The 19,995-nt window shown below is 44.4% G+C and overlaps 1 protein-coding gene and 1 long non-coding RNA gene across 9 annotated transcripts in view; both read left to right on the plus strand.

The window, feature by feature from the left end:
• The window catches only part of YAP1 (Yes1 associated transcriptional regulator), a 113,186-nt gene that overhangs the window by 69,756 nt on the left and 23,435 nt on the right, over positions 1–19,995 (plus strand). For 4 of the 8 annotated variants that reach the window (XM_045038186.1, XM_045038190.1, XM_045038188.1 and 1 more), the window contains exon 4: positions 7,248–7,367. In XM_045038186.1, coding sequence (XP_044894121.1) covers positions 7,248–7,367 — 120 coding nt within the window. The remainder of the gene's footprint in view (positions 1–7,247; positions 7,368–19,995) is intronic. The other 4 variants (XM_045038187.1, XM_045038191.1, XM_045038189.1 and 1 more) reach the window with 1 other exon arrangement.
• LOC123380304 lies at positions 13,585–16,466 on the plus strand. The gene is made up of 2 exons (XR_006585839.1): positions 13,585–14,677; positions 15,716–16,466. It is a non-coding gene; the product is annotated as an uncharacterized LOC123380304 (long non-coding RNA).

Below are 19,995 nucleotides of genomic sequence, written 5' to 3' on the forward strand. Positions count from 1 at the left end.
TTTTGCTCAGTGCACTCATTAGCCAGCACTCTTCTGTCCATATCTGTCTGTCCTCCCGGCTAGAACAGAAGCTCCATGAGACAGGGATTGGTCTGCTCACAGCTGTACATCTCCAGTCCCAGAAGTGTGTCTGGATATAGTAGGACCTTGGTAACTATCTCTGTGTCTTTGGTTTAAGTCATGCTGGATAATGGAGAGGTTGAACTTACACGGAAAAAACACTGTTTCATGAGCGTAAATCAAGGATTTTAATTGAATTCCATGTTGATTAGTTTCAGACATTTATTCCCCTTTCTGAGTAGAGGGCCCTCGGCCCTCTGCTAGACAACAGAATAGAAAAATGCACTGTGTGCACAGAAACGGACACTGCTGTGTGCAGGCACTTCCCCCTCTGGCCTGGACAGAAACACACAGCCAGTTAGAGCCAGATGACGAGTGAGGGCTCTTCATTTCCCCGGGACAGAAAAGCTTTCTCAGCCAGACATGGTGTCGGGCCAAGTCACCGGTGAGAATCCGGGGATCTCACCTACTCGTCTCACCTCCAGGGTCCCCGCTCTTCAGTTCCACGTAGTTCTCACAGGCAGAAGACCTGTGAGCTGCTTCTCCTTAACAGTTGCTGGAGCCATGCAGGTTTTTCACGTGTTTACAGGAAGAGCACCACTCAGGACTTGTTTGGTCCTGGTGGACACAGCCGCTCGTGTCGCCCTCTCCCGGCAAAGGTGGTGCCTTTCCCAGACCTGCAGCGCTTGATGGTTGGGGCTCTGAGCCGCCCACGGTACCTGCTAGTGGACACTTGGGGTGTAGAGGTGCCGCCTGACCAGCCCTCAGCGGTTGTAAGTGTCCCCAGGCCGGTACCATCAGTGCCCTATGGGCGAACCTTCTGAACCTGGACTCCTAAGGGTGGGGCTTTCCTGGTGATTTTGAGCACAGATTTAAGATCATCTGATTTAAATAAAATAAAATTTGGCTACTTACATTTGCTTCATTTCGTGTGCTCCATATTGAAGAAATTTATATATAACACATTAAATCAGAATATAAATTGAACTCAAAGATTATTCTAAATTTATTTTGATCAATTCCTGTGGTTTTCTCTTAAGAATGTAGTTTTGTGGGAAACCCAGATTTCCCCTTGGACTCAGTACTTTACTGTGTCTTAAGGTTAGCCCAAACACATGTTTGAGTCAAACTTTTAGGAGCCTGTGTAACCAGTGACTCAGTCTGTCGCTCTTGCTCTCGGTGCTTTTCATGGTTATTCTTTTTTTTTTTTTTTAACTTTTTTTAACGTTTATTTATTTTTGAGACAGAGAGAGACAGAGCATGAATGGGGGGAGGGTCAGAGAGAGGGGGAGACACAATCAGAAGCAGGCTTCAGGTTCTGAGCTGTCAGCACAGAGCCCGACGCGGGGCTCGAACTCATGGACTGCAAGATCACGACCCGAGCCGAAGTTGGACGCTCATCCGACTGAGCCACCCAGGCGCCCCTTTCATGGTTATTCAACAGTTAGCTTATTAGTTTAGCAGAATGACTTAGAATCCTGCATTAAGGATCAAGTCACTGGATTTCTTCTAAGGACTACTTAACTAAAAATCTCTGTGTGTGCGTGTGCGTGTGTGTGTGTGTAGCCCAGATCTGACTATATGTCTGTATATATTTGAAGGGCAGAGGGAGAAAAAAAGAGAATCCCAAGCAGGCTCCATGCTCAGCATGGAGACCAACATGGGACCCGATCCCACAACTCTGGGGTCATGACTTGAGCCAAAACCAGGAGTCGGAGGTTCAACTGACGGGGCTACCCAGCACCCCGATATATTGTTTTCTTTCATTCACATTTAAGGTTGAAGATCTGTTTCTTGTCTGTTATCTTTTTCTGCTACTAAGGATTCAGTTGTGGTACAACACTATTTGAAGGTAATCTTTGCTCATCTGTGCCTTTGCCTTTGATTAGTACCTTTCTCGGTATCTATTTTGAACCATCTCTTTCCATGTAACATCATATTTACCCAGAATGTTAAATGAAAAATACAGATGAATATATAAAGCGTTCTTTTCTTTTCTGTTTTGCACATTAGCATGCTTCTAAAATTAATTGTACAGTAATTTTTAAACATTTTTAATGTTTATTTTTGAGAGACAGAGCGCTTGCATGGGAGGGGGCAGAGAGCGGGTCAGAGGATCTGAAGTGGGCTCCGTGCTGTCAGCACCGAGCCTGATGTGGGGCTCGAACTCACAAACTGCGCGATCATGACCTGAGCTGAAGACGGCCATTTAACTGACTGAGCCCAGGCGCCCCCAGTACTTGTATTTCATATTTACCTTCCTCAAGTAGAAATAGGTGTGAGAATCGGCAGCAGTCAGTAGTTTGCACTGGGATTGTTTCTCCTCTGTACCTTCGTGTCTAAAATGAGGGCCATCAGAGGTTCAGTTTTGATTGTTGATAGTGCATAAGAGTAGTATCAGAAGTTTCCTGAACTTAATTTTTTAAGTTTGCTGTTTTTAGTGAAATACTAAACATTTATTGATTTACATATAACAAATAATATTTACATATAATAAATATGGTAAGTACTTAATGATTTAACTTGGATATAAAGAGATAAAGGCAGTATTTCCATTTTGCAAATTTAATGTATGGAAATGCATAAGTCTTGGGAAATAGGTTTTATGTCTTTGGGAAGGAGCATATTGTATGGTTTAAAAGCGGAAGCTCTCAAGTCAGAGATCTGAGTTCAGATTTTACCTTGAGCAAGTTTACGGTCGACCTTGGGTGGATGACATCTCCAAATGTCCCTGTGTTTCATCTGTGTGACCGTGTCCTTACTGGCGCTGCCGTAGCTGCCCCCAGCGGTTGTGCGTTACACTGACAAAATTGAAAAACGCCTGTGGCCCCTAAACTGGTGAAAAGGGAGAAGTGAATTCTGATGCAGGCATGCCTCATTTTAACGTGTTGTACTTCATCGGGCTTCTCACACGCTGTGTTTGTTACAGACTGAATGTTTGTGGCCACCCTGCATCAGTCAAGTCTGTCACACGTTTTCCCGGCAGCATTTGCTCACATCATGTCTCTGTCACATTTTGGCAGTTCTCATAATATTTCAGACTTTTTCATTACTATATTTGTTAACGGCAATTGGTAATCCGTGACCTTTGATGTTACTGTTAGAACCGTTTTAGGTGCTGTGAGCCATGCACACGTAAGACGGCGAACATAATCAGTAAACCCTGTGTTGTGTCTGCCCCACTGACGGCAGTTCCCCCCTCAGCCTTCCTCTTCCCTGAGACACAGCAGTAGGGACATTGGGTCCATTAGTGCCCCTACAGTGGCCTCCCAGTGTGCAAGTGAAAGGAAGAGTCACACGTCTGTCACATTAAGTCAGAAGCTGGAGATGATCGAGCCCCGTGAGCAAGGCACGTGAAAGCTGAGACAGACCAGTAGCCGGGACTCTTGTGCCAAATAGTCAGCCAAGTTGTGAGTGCAGAGAAGTTCTTGAAGGACCTGAAAAGTGCTTCTCCAGTGAACACATGAACAGGAAAGCCAAGCAGCCTCCACGCTGATCAGACCATTCCCAGTGTTCGTGTGAGCCACAGCCTAATCCAGAGCAAGGCTTTGACTCTCTTCAATTCCGTGAAGGCTGACAGACATGAGGAAGCTTCAGAAGAAAAGTCTGAAGCCAGTGGAGGTTGGTTCATGAGGTTTAAGGAGGGAAGGAGTCATTTCTACTTTCAAGTAAGTCTTTTATTATTTAAGAAATACATTTCACAAGGCAGTGGTTCTTCTGATTGAATCTGGGCAAAGTAAACTGAAAATCTCTGGCAAGTGTTTTTACCATTCTAGATGCCTTAAGAACAGTCGTGATTCATAGGAAGAAGTTAGAGAGCATCAGCATTAACGTGAGTTTGGAGGACATTGATTCCAGCCTCAGGGATGACTCGTGGGGCCCAGAACTTCCGGGGAGGAAGTTGCTGCCGACGTGGTGGACACAGCAAGAGGACTTGAATCACAAGTGGAGCCTGGAGATGGCCTGACCTGCAGTTTCGGGATGAAACGTACACGGGTGAAGAGTTGGTTCGAACGGACGAGCAAAGGAAGTGGTTTCTTGAAATGGAATCTACTCCTGGTGGAGACGCTGCAAAGACTGTTGGGATGACAACGCAGGATTCAGAATAGGGCACGGACTTAGTTAATATAGCAGCAGAGGGTTTGAGAGGATGGGCTCCCACTTTCGAAAGAACTTCTGCTGTGGGTAAAATGCCGTCCGACAGCCTCCTGTGCTCCAGAGAAATCAAAGGAAGAGTCAGTTGATAGAGCCAACTTCATTGTTGAGAACATTTTGAGAACTTGCCATGGCCATGCTGAGCACCCTGACCAGTCAGCAGCCCTCTGCACTGAGGCAGGACCTCCACAAGCAAAAAGGGTGCAACTTGCTGAAAGCTCAGCTGATGGTTACCATTTTTTAGCTATAAGTATTTTTTAATTAAGGTATGCACATTGTTACTTTTATTAGAGATAACGCTATTTCTCACTACCGTAAACGTAACTACATGCACCAAGAAACCAAAAAATTCATTTGGCTCACTTTATTGTAGTGGTCTGGAATGGAGCCCACGACGTCTCTGAAATATATATGAAGCATTAAAAAGAAAAAGATCTATGTGCTGTGTCAAGAAGAGATGCCAATAATATATTTAGTGAGTAAAGCCAGTATGGGACAGGTAGAGTATGACATGTGTGGGTGTACACGTGTTATCAAAACACATGCATGAGGGGGCGCCTGGGTGGCGCAGTCGGTTAAGCGTCCGACTTCAGCCAGGTCACGATCTCGCGCTCCGTGAGTTCGAGCCCCGCGTCGGGCTCTGGGCTGATGGCTCAGAGCCTGGAGCCTGTTTCCGATTCTGTGTCTCCCTCTCTCTCTGCCCCTCCCCCGTTCATGCTCTGTCTCTCTCTGTCCCAAAAATAAATAAACGTTGAAAAAAAAAAATTAAAAAAAAAAAAAAAAAAACACATGCATGAGGGAGAAATGCAGAACATATCACAAAACTGAAAACTGAAGTTGTTTAGTTTTTTCCCTGGTGAGTAGGACACAAAAAACTTGGGCTTTTTCTTTCCTATTTTTTTTTTTTTTTTTTACTTATTTTTGAGAGAGTGAGCAGGGCAGGGGTAGAGAGAGAGGGGGGAGAGAATCCCAAGCAGGCTCCATGCTGTCCATGTGAAGCCTGACGCCCAACACCGGGCTCAAACTCACAAATCGTGAGATCAAGACCTGGGCCAAAATCCAGAGTCGGACGCTTAACCGACTGAGCCACCCAGGCGTTCCTTAGTCTTTTTCCATTCTGCCTTTCTGTAGTTGTTAACATTAAAAAAAGAGTTGTAAAAATAAATACACTTAGGAAGAAAAAGTTTGCTTTAAGGAGCACAAAGTACTGAATTTAATAACGTCATTTTTGTTGATAAACCTATTAATTGAAGTGTATGTACTACATGATTTTAAGCTCATTTACAGAAGGTTAGGAATGTTCAAAGGGAGGCCCTCCATTCTTCCTCAGGTATTTACTGTGCAGGGTCTGCCGGCCTGTGCCCTAAAGGCTGGGTGAGCAGGTCACTGGCAGGACAGACAGGTCATTGCAGCTCTGTCCCGTACATGGGAACGCAGCCTCGAAGAGAAAACTAATGTGTGTGGTCAGGGAAGGCTGATGGGAGGGGTGACATCTGAAGGAGGAAAGCCTGGTGGCTGTTCCATAGAAGACCCTGGAAATAGGGGGCGTGGTGAGAAGTTGGGCTCTGAAGGAGGCTCCCCAGTGGTGAAGAAGGAAGAGCTGCTGCCTCTGGGAGGCTGAGTTCTTAGCGATACCCCGGTGCAGACGAGGCGGAGACAGTGCAGTGGCGCCTGCCTGCCGGGTAGAGGGGACAGGGGAGGCAGGTGTGTGTCCAGGATGGTGCTCTTGGTGGAGAGCCATAACCGGTAGAAAAGGCAGAGGTACCTGCACGGGGGCAGGCTCGGGGACAGTGGCAGGGCCCGTTGGGGGAGGTGTCCGGAACCATCCCGCGACTGCTGCTGACTTGTTCCTCTCTCGGCTGCTCAGGAACTTGGAATGTCAAAAGCGATTTGCCACCGGGCCCTCTTCCCAAGAAAAGGTGGAGCCCAGCCATCGGGGTTCATTTGTGGAGGTTCTGCCTTCCCAGTAGTGGCGTCGAGCCCACCCGACAGTGACTGCCGCTGAGAAAAGCGGTTGGGTCTGTCCTGTTCACCGAGGTTACTTCCCACTCGCCTGCTGACAGACACCGGCCCTGCCAGCAAGCTGCAGCCCTGGACGCGGCTGGCACTGGGTGCCCCAAGCCGGCGGGCGGGGCGGGGGGGCCGTTTAGGAGTGCGTGCGACCCCATCAGTGCCCGGTGTCAGACATGAAGCCGACTGGCCTGTGGGCGGGGCGGGGGGGGGATGCGCAGAGCCCCCTGAGGGTCACTCCTAGGGCTGGCCGGCACCTGCCAGGGCTGGTACGTGGAGGAAAAGAGGACTCAGGCCGTGCGGGGTGGAGTGAGCTGTGCGATGTGGTAGCACACGGAGCCCTGTCGTGGTTCAGTGTTGCCGCTGGAGTGGGGTCCGCGCCGCTGCTGTGGGGGTTCGGGGAGCGCACACGCACCATCCACTTGGAATGGCCCTCGGTTCCGCCCATCCGCACCTGTACCTCGTGGAATTCCAGCCAGCGCTCCGACTCCCGTCTCCACCTGACTCACCTCCCCGGATCCTGGGGTAGGCGCGCAGGTGGGCCCAGAGGTACCTGGAACTCACAGGTCTGCCCTGGGCCCCCCTCTTCCTGCTGCAGCCCTCACAGCCCAGCCGTCCTGTAGCTTCCTCCCCCCAGGAAGGTGCAGGAATCTCCCAGCTCCCTTCCCGGGTGCCGCTCCCTCTCTCCATAGCTTTCAGATGGGGGACCCTGCCCCCTTCTTCGCCCACCTCCCCCAGCCACTTCTGGGTTGCTGAAACGGCACCTTTTCCTGACACTTGTGGACTGCAGTGTCCCTCGCCGAAGAGCCTTGTAGTCATTTATTAATTAGTAGTTTGTATAAAGAAGTGGAGACGGGTCAGGAATCGGGATACAGGTTTCCTTTTCTCCTCTGAACGTATGCTCAATTCTGTGACGTTTTGTTTTTAAATATGCACTCCCCCCACTCCCCACCCCTTGTTTTTTTGTTTCTACCAAGTAAAAACCAACGGTGATTTTTTTTTTTTTCTTTCTGTATTTATAGGTCCTCTGCCTGACGGATGGGAACAAGCCATGACTCAGGATGGAGAAATCTACTATATAAACCATAAGAACAAGACCACCTCTTGGCTAGACCCGAGGCTTGACCCTCGTTTTGGTAAAGGTTCAACTCAAAACCTTTTTTAGATATTTTTGATAACTGTGTGTGTGTGTGTGTGTGTGTGTGTGTGTGTGTGTGTGTGTGAATTTGGGACCATCCCCTGAAATAAAATTGCGTTGCTTTCTAGTATTGAACAGGAGGACTGCCCAGCTAGCTTTTCCAGTCCTGCTTTTATACCTCCTTACATATGTTCACTCTGCACCTGACACATGCAGGTGTGAGTCTGCTCTGCAGCCTGGGCGCCTGGGCTGGGGGTGGGGTGGGACGGCTTGTGGCAGCTTACTAACCAGAGTCCTGCTCCTTTCACCCTTTGAGCGACGCAGTGAATGTGCGTAAAACGGTCTTTCTAACTGCAGTGCTAGTCAGGCTGCCACACTGCTGTAAGGCCTGGGATGCCGGCTTTGGTCCTGACCCAGTGTCTGCTTCTGTGCACCTGCAGCGAGGAGTGGCCTGTGCTGGAGGCTGTCTGGTTTTCTGTCCTCCACTGGGCTGGAGCTGTCACCCTGGGGAGGCGCCAGTGAAGGCATTTTCTCTGTTCTTCTCCCTCTGACTGGCTTTCTTTTTTTTAAGGAAGGTTCCTTAGTTTTTTATTCAGGAAACAAAAAAGCAAAGCCGTATTCCCTTCTAAATCACCCTCTGCACAAAGGAACACTCCCCTCCCAAATGCACACATTCACGTTCTGATAATCATATACAACCTCTTTAGTGCCTTTTTATCCCGTGTTTTTCCGCTGTTCTATTATTTCAGTGGGGTTTCTGAGACACTCTTCCAAAGCCACGGAAAACTGAATCTAAAAAGGAGCAAAGCATTGTGGTTTTGAAGTTTGCATTTTGGACTGGATACAGCTAAATGAAAACAACGTGCAGATCATCGAGTAGGTCAGACCGAGGAGTGTGGGGCTTTTGAAGCTCTGCGGGGTTGACCTAACAACAACTGTGGGGACTCTTACGGGAAGGAGGAATTAACTCTGTGAATGCCTTCAAAACACAATCCTGGAGGGAAAAGAAACTCTGCCCAGAGCTTCTTGGGTAAAATTACTTCCCTCTCAGAAACATGGTGAACGGTTTGGCTATGTCTGTATGTATACCTTCAGAAACCTCCAACATCTGGGTTCCCCCCACGCTGACTGGTCATTGGTGGGCTAGTTGGGACCCCCTGTTCACATGAAGCCAAGGTGGATCAGAGAACAGACTGTCCTTTTTGACAGATAGCTGCTTGGCTTCAATGTTAGACTTTTGAGCTTCAAAGTCTGTTTGGGTGTTAAAAAAAGTAATGTGGCATGTTAATAATTTGCAACTTCAGATTTTATTTAATACTTCAGTAAGCCTTGTGGTTGAAATAGGAAACCAAGTAGGGTAGAGAATTTTAATAAATGTTGCCATTTGTATGGACTGGGGCGATAACAGCCATGTTTCCTTAAGTCATATTTAATGAAATGGATTCAGCTTGTCCACATTTTGGAGATTTTTTTTTTAAGTGGTCTGTGGTTCCCCCCCACCCCCACCCCCCCAACATAAGGTTATGAAAGATGATAATTAACTCTTGGCTAACTCCAGAAATCAGGAATTGGGACAAAGTTGTTGTTGTTGTTGTTTTTGCTTTGTTTTTTTCTGTAAGTGCTTTCAGTTAAAATAGTGAAATAAAGCAACTTGACCGTGACCCTAGGTAGATCCATTAATTATGCACAGAGCTTGGTCTTTTGTTTTGAGTAAGGAAGAGTACTGAAAACAATTCTCCCACCCTGCCTTCAGCACATGCATACGCACATTCAATTGCATATTCCAAAGAAAAGTTCCATAAAATTCTCTTACTGCCCATAGTTTCCCTGTTTGGGCCCACTGTGTGTGTGTCTTCCAGACAGGCTTGATAGCCTGCCAGAGCTTTTTATTTTGTGGCCTGACTTTTAATCTGTTCCAGACCTTTTCAATCAGAGCCCCAGTGTAACAGGGGGGCGGGGGCTTCTCCAGGCTGGGGCTCTGGCGGTTAGAGCCAGGCTGCTGAGTGCAGGGGTGCTCATGAAGTCTGAGGTTCGAGACAGGAGTGGGTTTTATCTCTGCCAGAAAAATACAGATTGTCCGCTTTCTGACCCTTTGAGCTGTGCACGTACAAACGGTGGGTTCTTGTTTTCGTGGTTGTGAGGTTGCTTTCCTGTACTCCCCAAATCTGTATTATTTACCTGTGTTTAGCTTGGGTCAAGTTAATCTTCTCTTGTGACGTTGTGGAATAGAAGGATCCACCTCTGTGTAAGCTGTGTGAGCTTGACATCCCTTCCCTTCTTCAGACACCAGCCTCTTACATTTTAGAATCCTGTGTCCGTCCTCCTTCCTGCAGAAAGTTAATAAATTATCCATATGACTTTAGGAAATTAAAGAGTAATTTGTGGATTGCTTTTCTTTCATCCGATTTTCTTGTTTAACATTTAAAAACTATACATTTTTGCCATTTACGTTATTTTAGAGAATTTACTAGTAATTTGTAACAAATCATGAAGTGACATCACTGACAATAAGGATTTCCTGATAACTTATTGGCTTTGAGAAAAGAAGGGGTTTTGTTTGTTTTTAAGGATTCCTGTCAGGAATTTTGAATTAATCCAATTAGGAATTGGTGCCTGAATATTATGTAGGCTGTTACATGACTTCATATAATGACTCTTTCCTGGAGATTTTAAATATGTAAATTTATTGTAAACATGAAGAGTCTCAAGTTTTAAACATTTCTTTGTTATGTAATAGTCCTATGAATAGTGTCTGGTAAAAGCCTTAATGAAAACACACAAAAATATCATTTCTTTTTAGAATGAAAGATCTCCAAAACACTGATAATCAGGGGACTCATCTTTTGTGTAATGTTACTGTCCTTACTGTTTGTATAAAAGGACATATTAAATAATGTTAGCATTTTGTGTTTCTGGAAATAGGTGCTGATGGTACCACTGGAAAAAAACATGTTTGGTGTAAATGGAATATTGGAACTAGAGATTTGGGCTAAAAAATATATCTTTTGAGTCTTAAACGATGTAATGAACAGTCTGGTGTGGCAAAAACAGAATAGTCTTTAATTCCTAACAGTTCTGTGCATAGAAATTCCGTGCACAGAAATGTCAAAGGTAATTAAAACCCAGATGTTGATTTTGGTTCTTTGTTTCAGTTTCCCAAAACTTGGTGTGCGTGCGTGCGTGCGTGTGTGTGTGTGTGTGTGTGAGAGAGAGAGAGAGAGAGAGAGGGAATTTCCTAAAATAAAGATAACTAAAATGAAAAAAAGAAGAATAGATAAATTTATTAAGACTCATAGCCAAAGTTAAGCACATATTTCTTTTTTATTTATTTTTATTTTATTTTAATGTTTTATTTATTTTTGAGACCGAGAGAGACAGAGCATGAGCAGGGAAGGGGCAGAGAGAGAGGGAGACAGAGAATCTGAAGCAGGCTCCAGGCTCTGAGCTGTCAGCACAGAGCCAGACATGGGGCTCGAACTCAAAAGCCACGAGATCATGACCTGAGCCGAAGTCGGACGCTTAACCAACTGAGCCACCGAGGCGCCCCAAGCACATATTTCTTAATCAAGGTTAAATCTTTGCATCAATAATGAGGGGTTTATTAAAAATTTTAACTTTTTAGATATACATTAACCTTTTCTTTTTAACACCAAGTATTCTCGATAGCTGTTGTAATAAGTGAAGTGGCACTTTACTTTTGATGAAAATGTACCTAATGACCAACTGAATACCTAAGTCTGCTCTAGTGGACACAGGAAAATGCACTGAAGGCCGTGGACACTGAACTGTATCTCCGTGAATGGAGTCTTGGGTGGATAGAATGTCAACATCTAACCATATGAATTTTACTAAAACAAGTGTCTGGATAATCATGCGTTAAAGTATTTTTTTTCCTTACACTCTTTTAAATCTTTCCTGGTGATCCCAAATTGTACCTACTGGGTTGTAGACTGCATTATTCACTCCTTAGGAGAGAGGGAAAAAGATAATTCATTGTATTTTAGGTAAGAAGAACTGTTGCTAATGAAAAAAGTTTAATGGATAAACCTCCCAAAATTTGGCCCTGGAAAGAAATTTATAATGCCTCTAACCCGCGGTGAAAAGTGGTATTCTGGGGCTGGGGGCGCTCAGCATCCCTGGCCCTCACTCACCAGTGCCACTCAGTCGCTGTTGACTCCCCACACCAACACATACGTGCTTAAAAAAAAATAATGGGGAAAGACATACGAAGAATTGCTCAAAATAGGTGTTCCTCTGAGACGTAGGGAAACTGTGACCTGTCCAAGGTTCTATAGTTCTGTGACAGAACTGGAATCTGAACTTGATCTTTTCAGACCTAGAAGTGTTTTGAAATTTAGATTTCATGCAGTTACTGTTTTAGGAACACCAACACTGATACGTGGACATTTCAGAGGGAAGAAGGTGACAATGGTTAATGCATTTCTATTGTGACTCACCTTGAGGAAATTACTCGGAGGTTTCCAGTTATAGAAGAGATGGCCCGATGGCAGCGGAGTGTGAAGCCGTCCGGATGGATTATCATGCCACCTCCATCATGTCCTTAAGAGCCTGTCTTCCAGCCTCAGGTTTGACCTTTCCCTAGAGTAGGAGCTTAGCAGTTGGTTCTATTTAAGGAAAGTTCTAATGACCAGAAAGTATGTGTCCCTTTAATACCTAGAAATTTACTTCCCGTCAGATTTGTGAATACAGTTCAATCCCAGAAGCATTCTCTGTCCTACTGTGGCTTGTCAATTTTTTTTTTTTTTTTCGTGCACTAAGAGTTCTGGGATCTCAACCAGGTCGCTCCCCTTCTCTGGACACCGTTTTACTACTGACTCTTTAAATGTAACACGCAAGGTAGTCTTTTCTTATGTGTGCGTTTTCCACTGAGAAAGATAATTAGGGTGTGTCTCAACTTTTATATGCCTTCCAAACATCCTGTTTTCACATCCACAGAAGGACAGAAGGTAGCTAGCCTCCCGCTTACTGTGTAGTGGTAATTCCGTAATGTGCTGAGTTCAGGTGAGCTCTGATGCAGAAGATGTTACCTGCTCAATCGGGAATCGAGATCTGAGCTTTTCTGGTACCACAGAATAACCCAACTCACTCAGAAGAGTACCTGACTTCTCTTGACTTACATGTGATGAGATTATACTGGATGCTTTTTGAGAATTATTTCTGGCGCTTAATTAAAATTTAATAAAGGATGCTAGATTGTGGGTTCTTCAGTAACTGCTTTGGACCCTTGCTTAAGGCTACTCCCCAGCAGCCTTACGGACTCGAGCCCATGAGGTTTCAGAGACACTTTTGGACTTTTTATTGCATCATCTCAGTTTAGCGCTTGGCCCTCCGGTCACAGCTGGGAAGTACTTTTGAAGAGGAGACAGAGAAATCTTTCAGCCCTTAACCTAAAGAGGAGCCTGATCCCGTGGTGCGTATGCCCAGGAAACAGACCTGATTGGAGGGGTGGGGGGGGCGTTCTGCGTCAAACAGTTTGGTCCTCACTCAGTCTCTGGATGCAGAGGAGTTTAAAAATGCTTACATTAGCAGGGTTCAGCTTGGCCGCCTTAAAGATGGTGCATCTTTGGTATGCTTTGTTTCTAAAATGGAGAACTCCTGTAAAGCTGCTCTGATAGAAAAGGCAAAAGCCTGATGGAAGCTGATGTGAAGTAATATCCCAGGCTGTGTACGTAGTGAAGTCTGACTTAAAACACAGTCGAGATTGTCAGCAATTATTACCCTTATTTTATGCTTTTTTTTAACTTAAGCACTTAGTGAAATGAATATCTATTTTTTGAAATGAGTGTTTTAACGCCAAAGATTATAGAATATCAAAATAATTTCAGTACCGGAGGTTTGCTGTTTATTTGTGTACATGTGGTTTGTCTTATCATGTTTGGTTTTTGCTTTTTAATGTTACATTCAGGAGGATGGTGCCCAAAAACTTGATCCATGATGATAAAAGCAGTCTCACCAACGGTGAGCACACGTGTGTTAGTGAGTTTGCATGTAGTTTGTATTTGATGGTGGTTTACGGATGCAATCACATAGTGAAGAAACATCTTTTTTTTTTAATGGGAGTTATCCATGTGGAATTTGTAAAACTTAAAATCTTTATAAAAAAATGTTTTCCTTTTAATGTTTACTCATTTTTTGAGAGCTAGAGAGAGAGCTTCAGCGGGGGAGGGGCAGAGAGTGAGAGGGGCAGATGCAGAATCCGAAGCAGGCTCCAGGCTTCGAGCTGTCGACACAGAGCCCAGTGCAAGGCTCAACTCACAAACCGTGAGATCACGACGCAAGCTGAAGTCAAACGTTTAACCGACTGAGCCACCCAGGAGCCCCTTTCATGCCAGTCTCTTGATAGATGTTTGAAAGAAGTTGAATTGACCTAAATTATGGTTTGTTGTCAGTATTTTTTAAACAGTTTAAAGATTTAAAGTCTTAAACCCAGTTTTGGGGGCCTGTGGGTTGATGTTTGGGAAAGGAGCAAAGTACAGAGTGTGAGAGGGAGGGACTGAGGGATGAGGGACTCCCCACCCCCTGCCTGTGATGAGACCTGGGCCCTGGGGCTTAGAGCCTGCAGCCAAGCCCTGAGCTGGGGCCTGGAGCCGGGGCCTGGAGGAGGTGAGCTGCTGTCACCTAAAAAAAACCACAGTGAGATGCCGGCTGGTAGCCGGTCAGACTGCTAAAATCAAGGACAGACTGTGCAAGAGTTGACCGGAATATGGAGAAGTTGGAACCCTCACTCGGTGCTGAGGGGACTGAAAACTGATACAGCCGTTTTGGAAAACGGTGTTGGCAGATCCTTGAGTTGGACACACAGTCGCACTAGGGCCTCGCAGGTCCTTTCCTAGGTGTTTATGCAGAAGAAGTGGAAACCGAGCATCTGCACAGACACCTGAACATGAGTACTCAGCAGTGTCCTTCACAGCAGCCGAGAAGTGGAAATGACACAGGTGCCCGTCAGTTGATGAACGGATGAAAAGGGTGCTACATCCGCATGGTGGAGTGTTACTCGGCAGCCAAAAGACAGGAGATGCTGGTACACGCTGGTACACGCTGCAAAGATGGTTGAACCTTGAACACGTGCACGGTGGAACCCGCCAGTCCCAGAGGCCACGTACTGTTTTACTCCGTTCTGTCCAGGATCAGCACATCTACAGACGGAAATCTGTCACCGTCTCCCGGAGTTGGGGGCACAGGAAGTGTAGTGCTGAGGATACCCAGTCTCTTTCAGGGGATGAAAATGTTCTGAAATTGGTGATGGCTACACAATTCTGTGAATCTATACAAACTGTTAAAAGGGTGACATAGGTCAGTAAAACTTATTTTTTAAGATTTTATTTTTTTTTTAAGTCTACTTATTTTTGAGAGAGAGACGGCATGAGCAGGGGAGGGGCAGAGAGAGAGGGAGAGGGTCATTCCCAAGCAGGCTTGGAGCTGTCGGCCCAGAGCCCTACACGAGGCTCAAGCTCGTGAACTGTGAGATCCTGACTTGAGCCAAAACCAAGTCAGACACTTAACCGACTGAGCCACCCAGGCCCCCAAGATTTTATTTTTAAGTAATCTCTACACCCAACATGGGGCTGGAACCCATAATCCCAAGGTCAAGAGTTGGTCGCTCTACCAACTGAGCCATCCAGGCACCCCAGTAAAGCTTACTTTTTAAGAAATCATTCCTGGCACAACACTGCCATTTCAGTACATAGCTTAATCAAGAGCATTCATTTCTTTTAACAAGTCTATTATTTTATAGTCTTCAGTGTCCTTGTAGATATGTGCAAAACCTAAAATTTGTTTATAAATGTTAAGAACAAACTAATATGTAGGCATGCAGTGTCTGAGACTTGATAAAATATTAGACAAAGTAACACGTGCCGTCTTGAGTCATGAGGGACTGGGTGTAAGTTAACGTTTTAAAAGTTCAGACACTGGTTCCAATTTTAAATTTATGCTTAATGAAGGCATCACTGGGACTGAATGTATTTTCCCAAAGTTTATGGTTGAGTGTCCGTTCTGTAATACTTTGTAATATTTCAAGATTGAGGTTAGCAATTATGAAGTCTTAAAAACATTCTGAAATTTGAAAATGCAGGTCCTGAAGATGAAGTCTGGGAAGAGACCCGCCGGGGGCATGGCCTCCTGTGTGTTGAGAAGGTGGTGTCTTTTCAGTAATTGCTGAGACCGTAGCTTGCTATCATAAAGCTGACAGGACTGATTTGTTAAGTGAAACTTGAAACAGTTACTATTTCATAGTCCAAGCTGCACAGACTCTGAATTTTAAAATACAGAGTATTTTTTTAAAACCCTGTCATATTTTTTAAGGACTTTTTTTTTCTCTTTACCTTCTAGAAATGTTATTAAAAGTGGAGGAGACCTTGGGATTTCAGTAGTTGATCACGGAGAGAAGAACTTCGCACTGCTGTTCTGTTTTGTTGGGTTTTTTTGTTTGTTTGTTTGTTTTTAGCCGCCCTGCCCCCTTTTCCTGGGAAACAAAGCCTGTTTTGTTTCCCCCCTGCTTGTGCGGTCTCTGCCAGGCCCCTGTGGGTGCGCTGCTCTGCTTTGTTGAAATGCGTGAGATACTGAGAAGGTAAAGAGCAGGATGCTTCTGGAGGGAATCATTCCAGCTTCCGTAGATCAGCGGGGTTGAGTTGGTCACTGAAATACACTCTTCATAGGGAAAGTTTGTAGCACTGTTTGTATCCACAGGTAACAGCGTTTGGGCAGACACAATTAAGTCCTCACCAGTGTCAGCCAGAGAGACCATATCTGTTGCTAGTTTTGTGCAAACTTCAGTTCTGCGGAGTTGTTTTTCCTTCATCTTTTGCTCTCCTGTTTCTCCCTTTACGTGGGTTTTGAATAGTTAAATAAGCTTAAATCTGAAAAAGAGCCTACCAACCAATTCAGGAGCCTTCAGCAGCCCTCACTGTCCTCGATGATCACCGCTGACAGTATTTAATTCTGGAAAACTGAAGGGAAGCACAGGATCCTTCCCTCTTTATTTTCAAGCAATTTGTTATTGTCCATTTTCACAACAGTACATATTTATATTAACTTGTTAAATGTTGTATTTCTTAATAAAAATCCAGTGGGGAAAGCTGAATTTTCGGATTCTTCATATTAGATGAAATATGTAAGTGTATTGCTCGAGAGTCAGTTTTGCAATCAGTCAAGTTATTAATGGGCTATTTCGTAGCAGTTTCTTGTTTAAATTATTTAATTGCTTGGAACCAAAAACATATTATCCCCAATAGCTGTTTGTTCTAAGTTGCACTTTATGAGGTGTTCACTGCATGTGATCGGTTCTCAGATCATCCCCTCAACTCCTCCACACTGAAATAGCAAATGTATAGAACATTTCTGAGGGGAAACATATCGAGTACTGAGTATTGTGCTGGAATGCCAGGAGTGTGTTTCACTAAAGGAGAAGGATGTCTCAGGGTTGAGTTAGGACTGCACTACCCATTTTTTCTGTTTAGATCTTACTGGAAAGAAAAATATTCGTATCTCTGAATTGTAGTGTACTGACAAACCGGGAGTGGCCTGGTAAAGTGGGAGAAGGCAGAGGGCAGCATAATTATCTGTAGGACTAGGAATCTTAAAGTTTAGGAAGAAGTGCCCCAGGGAAGGAACAAGGTAGCATTTATGGAGCCCCTCTTGTCCCCAGGGCCAGAGTGTGTGCTCTGCATAGATTAATCTCCACAGTGTCTCCGAAAGGGACATACGGTGTCCCCAGACACAGCTGAAGAAGCTGAGGATTAGAGGAATGACTGAGTTGTGGGGTTGGCTTGACTACAAAGGCAATGTGTTTGGTATTGTGACAATACCTGTTGGTGACAAGTAGATGTAAGCAGTTGTATTAAATGAGATTGTTGATTCCAGACTTAAACGTGTTTGGAAGCATAACGGTGTCCTGAATAGCCTATGATTTAAATGGAAATCACAATACAGATTGTGGCAGATCTTAGCACTTAAAATTTCGGGCTTATTTTTTTGTATCCATTCCCCTACAAAATGCTAAACTACAACCGTGATTATGAAACTTTAAGCCATTTATTTTTTCTAAAGACAGATCATAAATAAATATGACTTTTGTTGGGCAGTATAAGACAACTAATCCGGCTTTGAACAGCATGGAGCGGCAGGTCCTGTTTTGACATCCCGTCTCTGCTCTGCCAGACAAAATACTAAGAAGAGATCACCAGAAAGACATGACTAGGGTCATAAATTGCGGAAAATAATCTCTGTGGGTCAGAAGGTAAAACCCACATAATACAGTGAGCAAGCGCAGGCAGGTTTAGGGGCCTCGGGTCCTGAGGATGTCAGGAGCTCAGAGTGTTACGGACAAGGGAGACAGGACAGCTGTGGGCCTGGCCTAGTCCAAGAGCGAGGACTCACCACGCATCAAGTACAAATCTCAGCAATCTGTACACAGACCCTGTTCTTTTAACTACAGTGCAGTTAAATTAGATTCCTATGGGGCGCCTAGGCTCACTAGGTTCAGCGCACTAGGTTTAGCGTCCACTAGGTTTAGCATCCGACTTCAGCTCAGGTCATGATCTCGGGGCTTGTGAGTTCAAGCCCCGCCTCAGGCTCTGTGCTGACAGCTCAGAGCCTGGAGCCTGCGTCAGATTCTGTGTCTCCCTCGCTCTCTTCCCCTACCCCCCTTCTCAAAAATAAATGAACGTGTTAAAAAAAAAAAATAGTCTCGATAAAAAAAGTCAGCTTCGAAAAATGTATATGGTTTGCCCTACCAGCCATTAACACATATCATTAATGTTGGGATTAAAATTGTGGCATCTGGGATAAGATTAATGAATAGAAAGTCCAGAAGCAACGTAATGTGGCAATTTAGTCTGATAAAAGACGTCTTTGGGGGAAGGATATACTTTATGTGGGTAGTGTTGGGCAAATAGGCATGAAAATATAAAATCAGATTTATTCACTCCATATTCCAGGATAAATTCCAAGTGGAGTGGATTGAATTGCCAAATAAATACATAAAAAGAAAGTGAATAGCTTTTGAATTAAAAAGTTGATGAATTGCTTTGTCATCAGGGAGTGGGGAAAACATAGCCCAAATTTCAAAAAGACTGATAAATTTGACTGCTTAAAAAATACAATTATATGGAAAAAGCAAACTAAAAAGAGATGGTAAACTGAGGGAGATTATTTGTAACATATATGTGACCACAGCTGTCTCCCCCTCGTATATAAAGATTATCTAAAATAGAGAACGTAAAGAAAGACTAGCAAGTCTCGGAAAAGGTACAGACACAATTGGCATGAAAAATGCAAATGGCCCTTTAAAATAGGGAAATGGATCAAACTTTTGAAATAAAACGTAGCAAAGTAAAATGACATTGACCAACCATTTCTCACTTTTCAGATTGGCAGAAGTCCAAAAGTTTGGCAAGGATTTTATGGGGAAAAAGGACTGTCCTACATCACTGGTAGGGATACAGCCAGGTACAACCCTGGTGTGGGAAGGAAGAAGCAGGGAGACTTGGCAAAAGTACTCATTTTTAACATGAAGTCAGCCACCTCTCCCAACTAGGGCTCCACCCCAAGATACAGTAACAGACAAAATAATGTGTGTATGAGCTTATTCTAGGATAGTGAAAACTTAACAGGAAATTGGTTGAATGGGATACTAATAAGCTATTTTAAAAAAATGAGAGAAAATCCCTATATCCTGCTTTGGAGGAAATAACAAAAAAGGCAAAGTGGAGACCAGTAGAAAAGTAGCCTTAGCGTACATGCTGCCCTCTGTCTAAGAAGTGTGCGTGTGGTTGCGTGGATTTTGCGAACACTGGTGACTGTTGGCTGTGAGCTGATCAGGGTGGGGGAAGTAAGGCAGGTTTCTCCAGTTCAAGAGCACAGTGTCACAAGTGAATCTGTAAATTGAGTCGGTGGCCATGTGACAGGGAGAGGGACTCTTAGGTAATTAACCCACAGTGATGTGACCATATGTACCTAATGAATGTTTTGAGTCAACAGTGACAAATTAGAAACTTGTAATAATCATTTTGTTGGGTATAAGTTTAACAGTCTGGGGAGGGCAATACCTATTGATGTTGTTAGAGCCAGGTTTTTCAGCATAAGAGAAAATGCTTATAAGATCAAAGAATCCAAGTAAACACCCCGAATGGTAGGTACTGAGATTACGTCTGGATGAAAGGCTATGATATTTGCTTCAGAATAATCGGGGAGACGGCAGGATAGAAGGGACTCCATGTGCACGGATTAGGATGCTGCCTGATGAGCACGTGAAGATCTGTCATCTATGTTTTTTCTACTTCTCTCTCTGTGGAAATTATTTGGAAACTTTGAAACCTGTTTGGAAGCATTACAGTGTAGTAAATAGCTCATGAGTCAGATGGAAATCTCAGTAGAAACTACAAGTATTGGGAATGGAACAGTCATGAATTACACTATTTGAAGATGTAAGACACTCAGGAAAAGCACGACTTAAGGGTACATTTATTGATTTAAATCCTCCAAGAAAAGATTTAAACTAAACGACTTCAAGTCAAGAAGTTAGAAAAAGAACTGGAGAAAGCCTGGAGAGAAAAGGCGGGAGCCTCATCACCTACTGCACACTGCCCACCCAGTAGGCCGGGCTGAACGAG

Source organism: Felis catus, chromosome D1 (assembly GCF_018350175.1).
Source record: "Felis catus isolate Fca126 chromosome D1, F.catus_Fca126_mat1.0, whole genome shotgun sequence".
NCBI classification, from domain to species: domain Eukaryota; kingdom Metazoa; phylum Chordata; class Mammalia; order Carnivora; family Felidae; genus Felis; species Felis catus.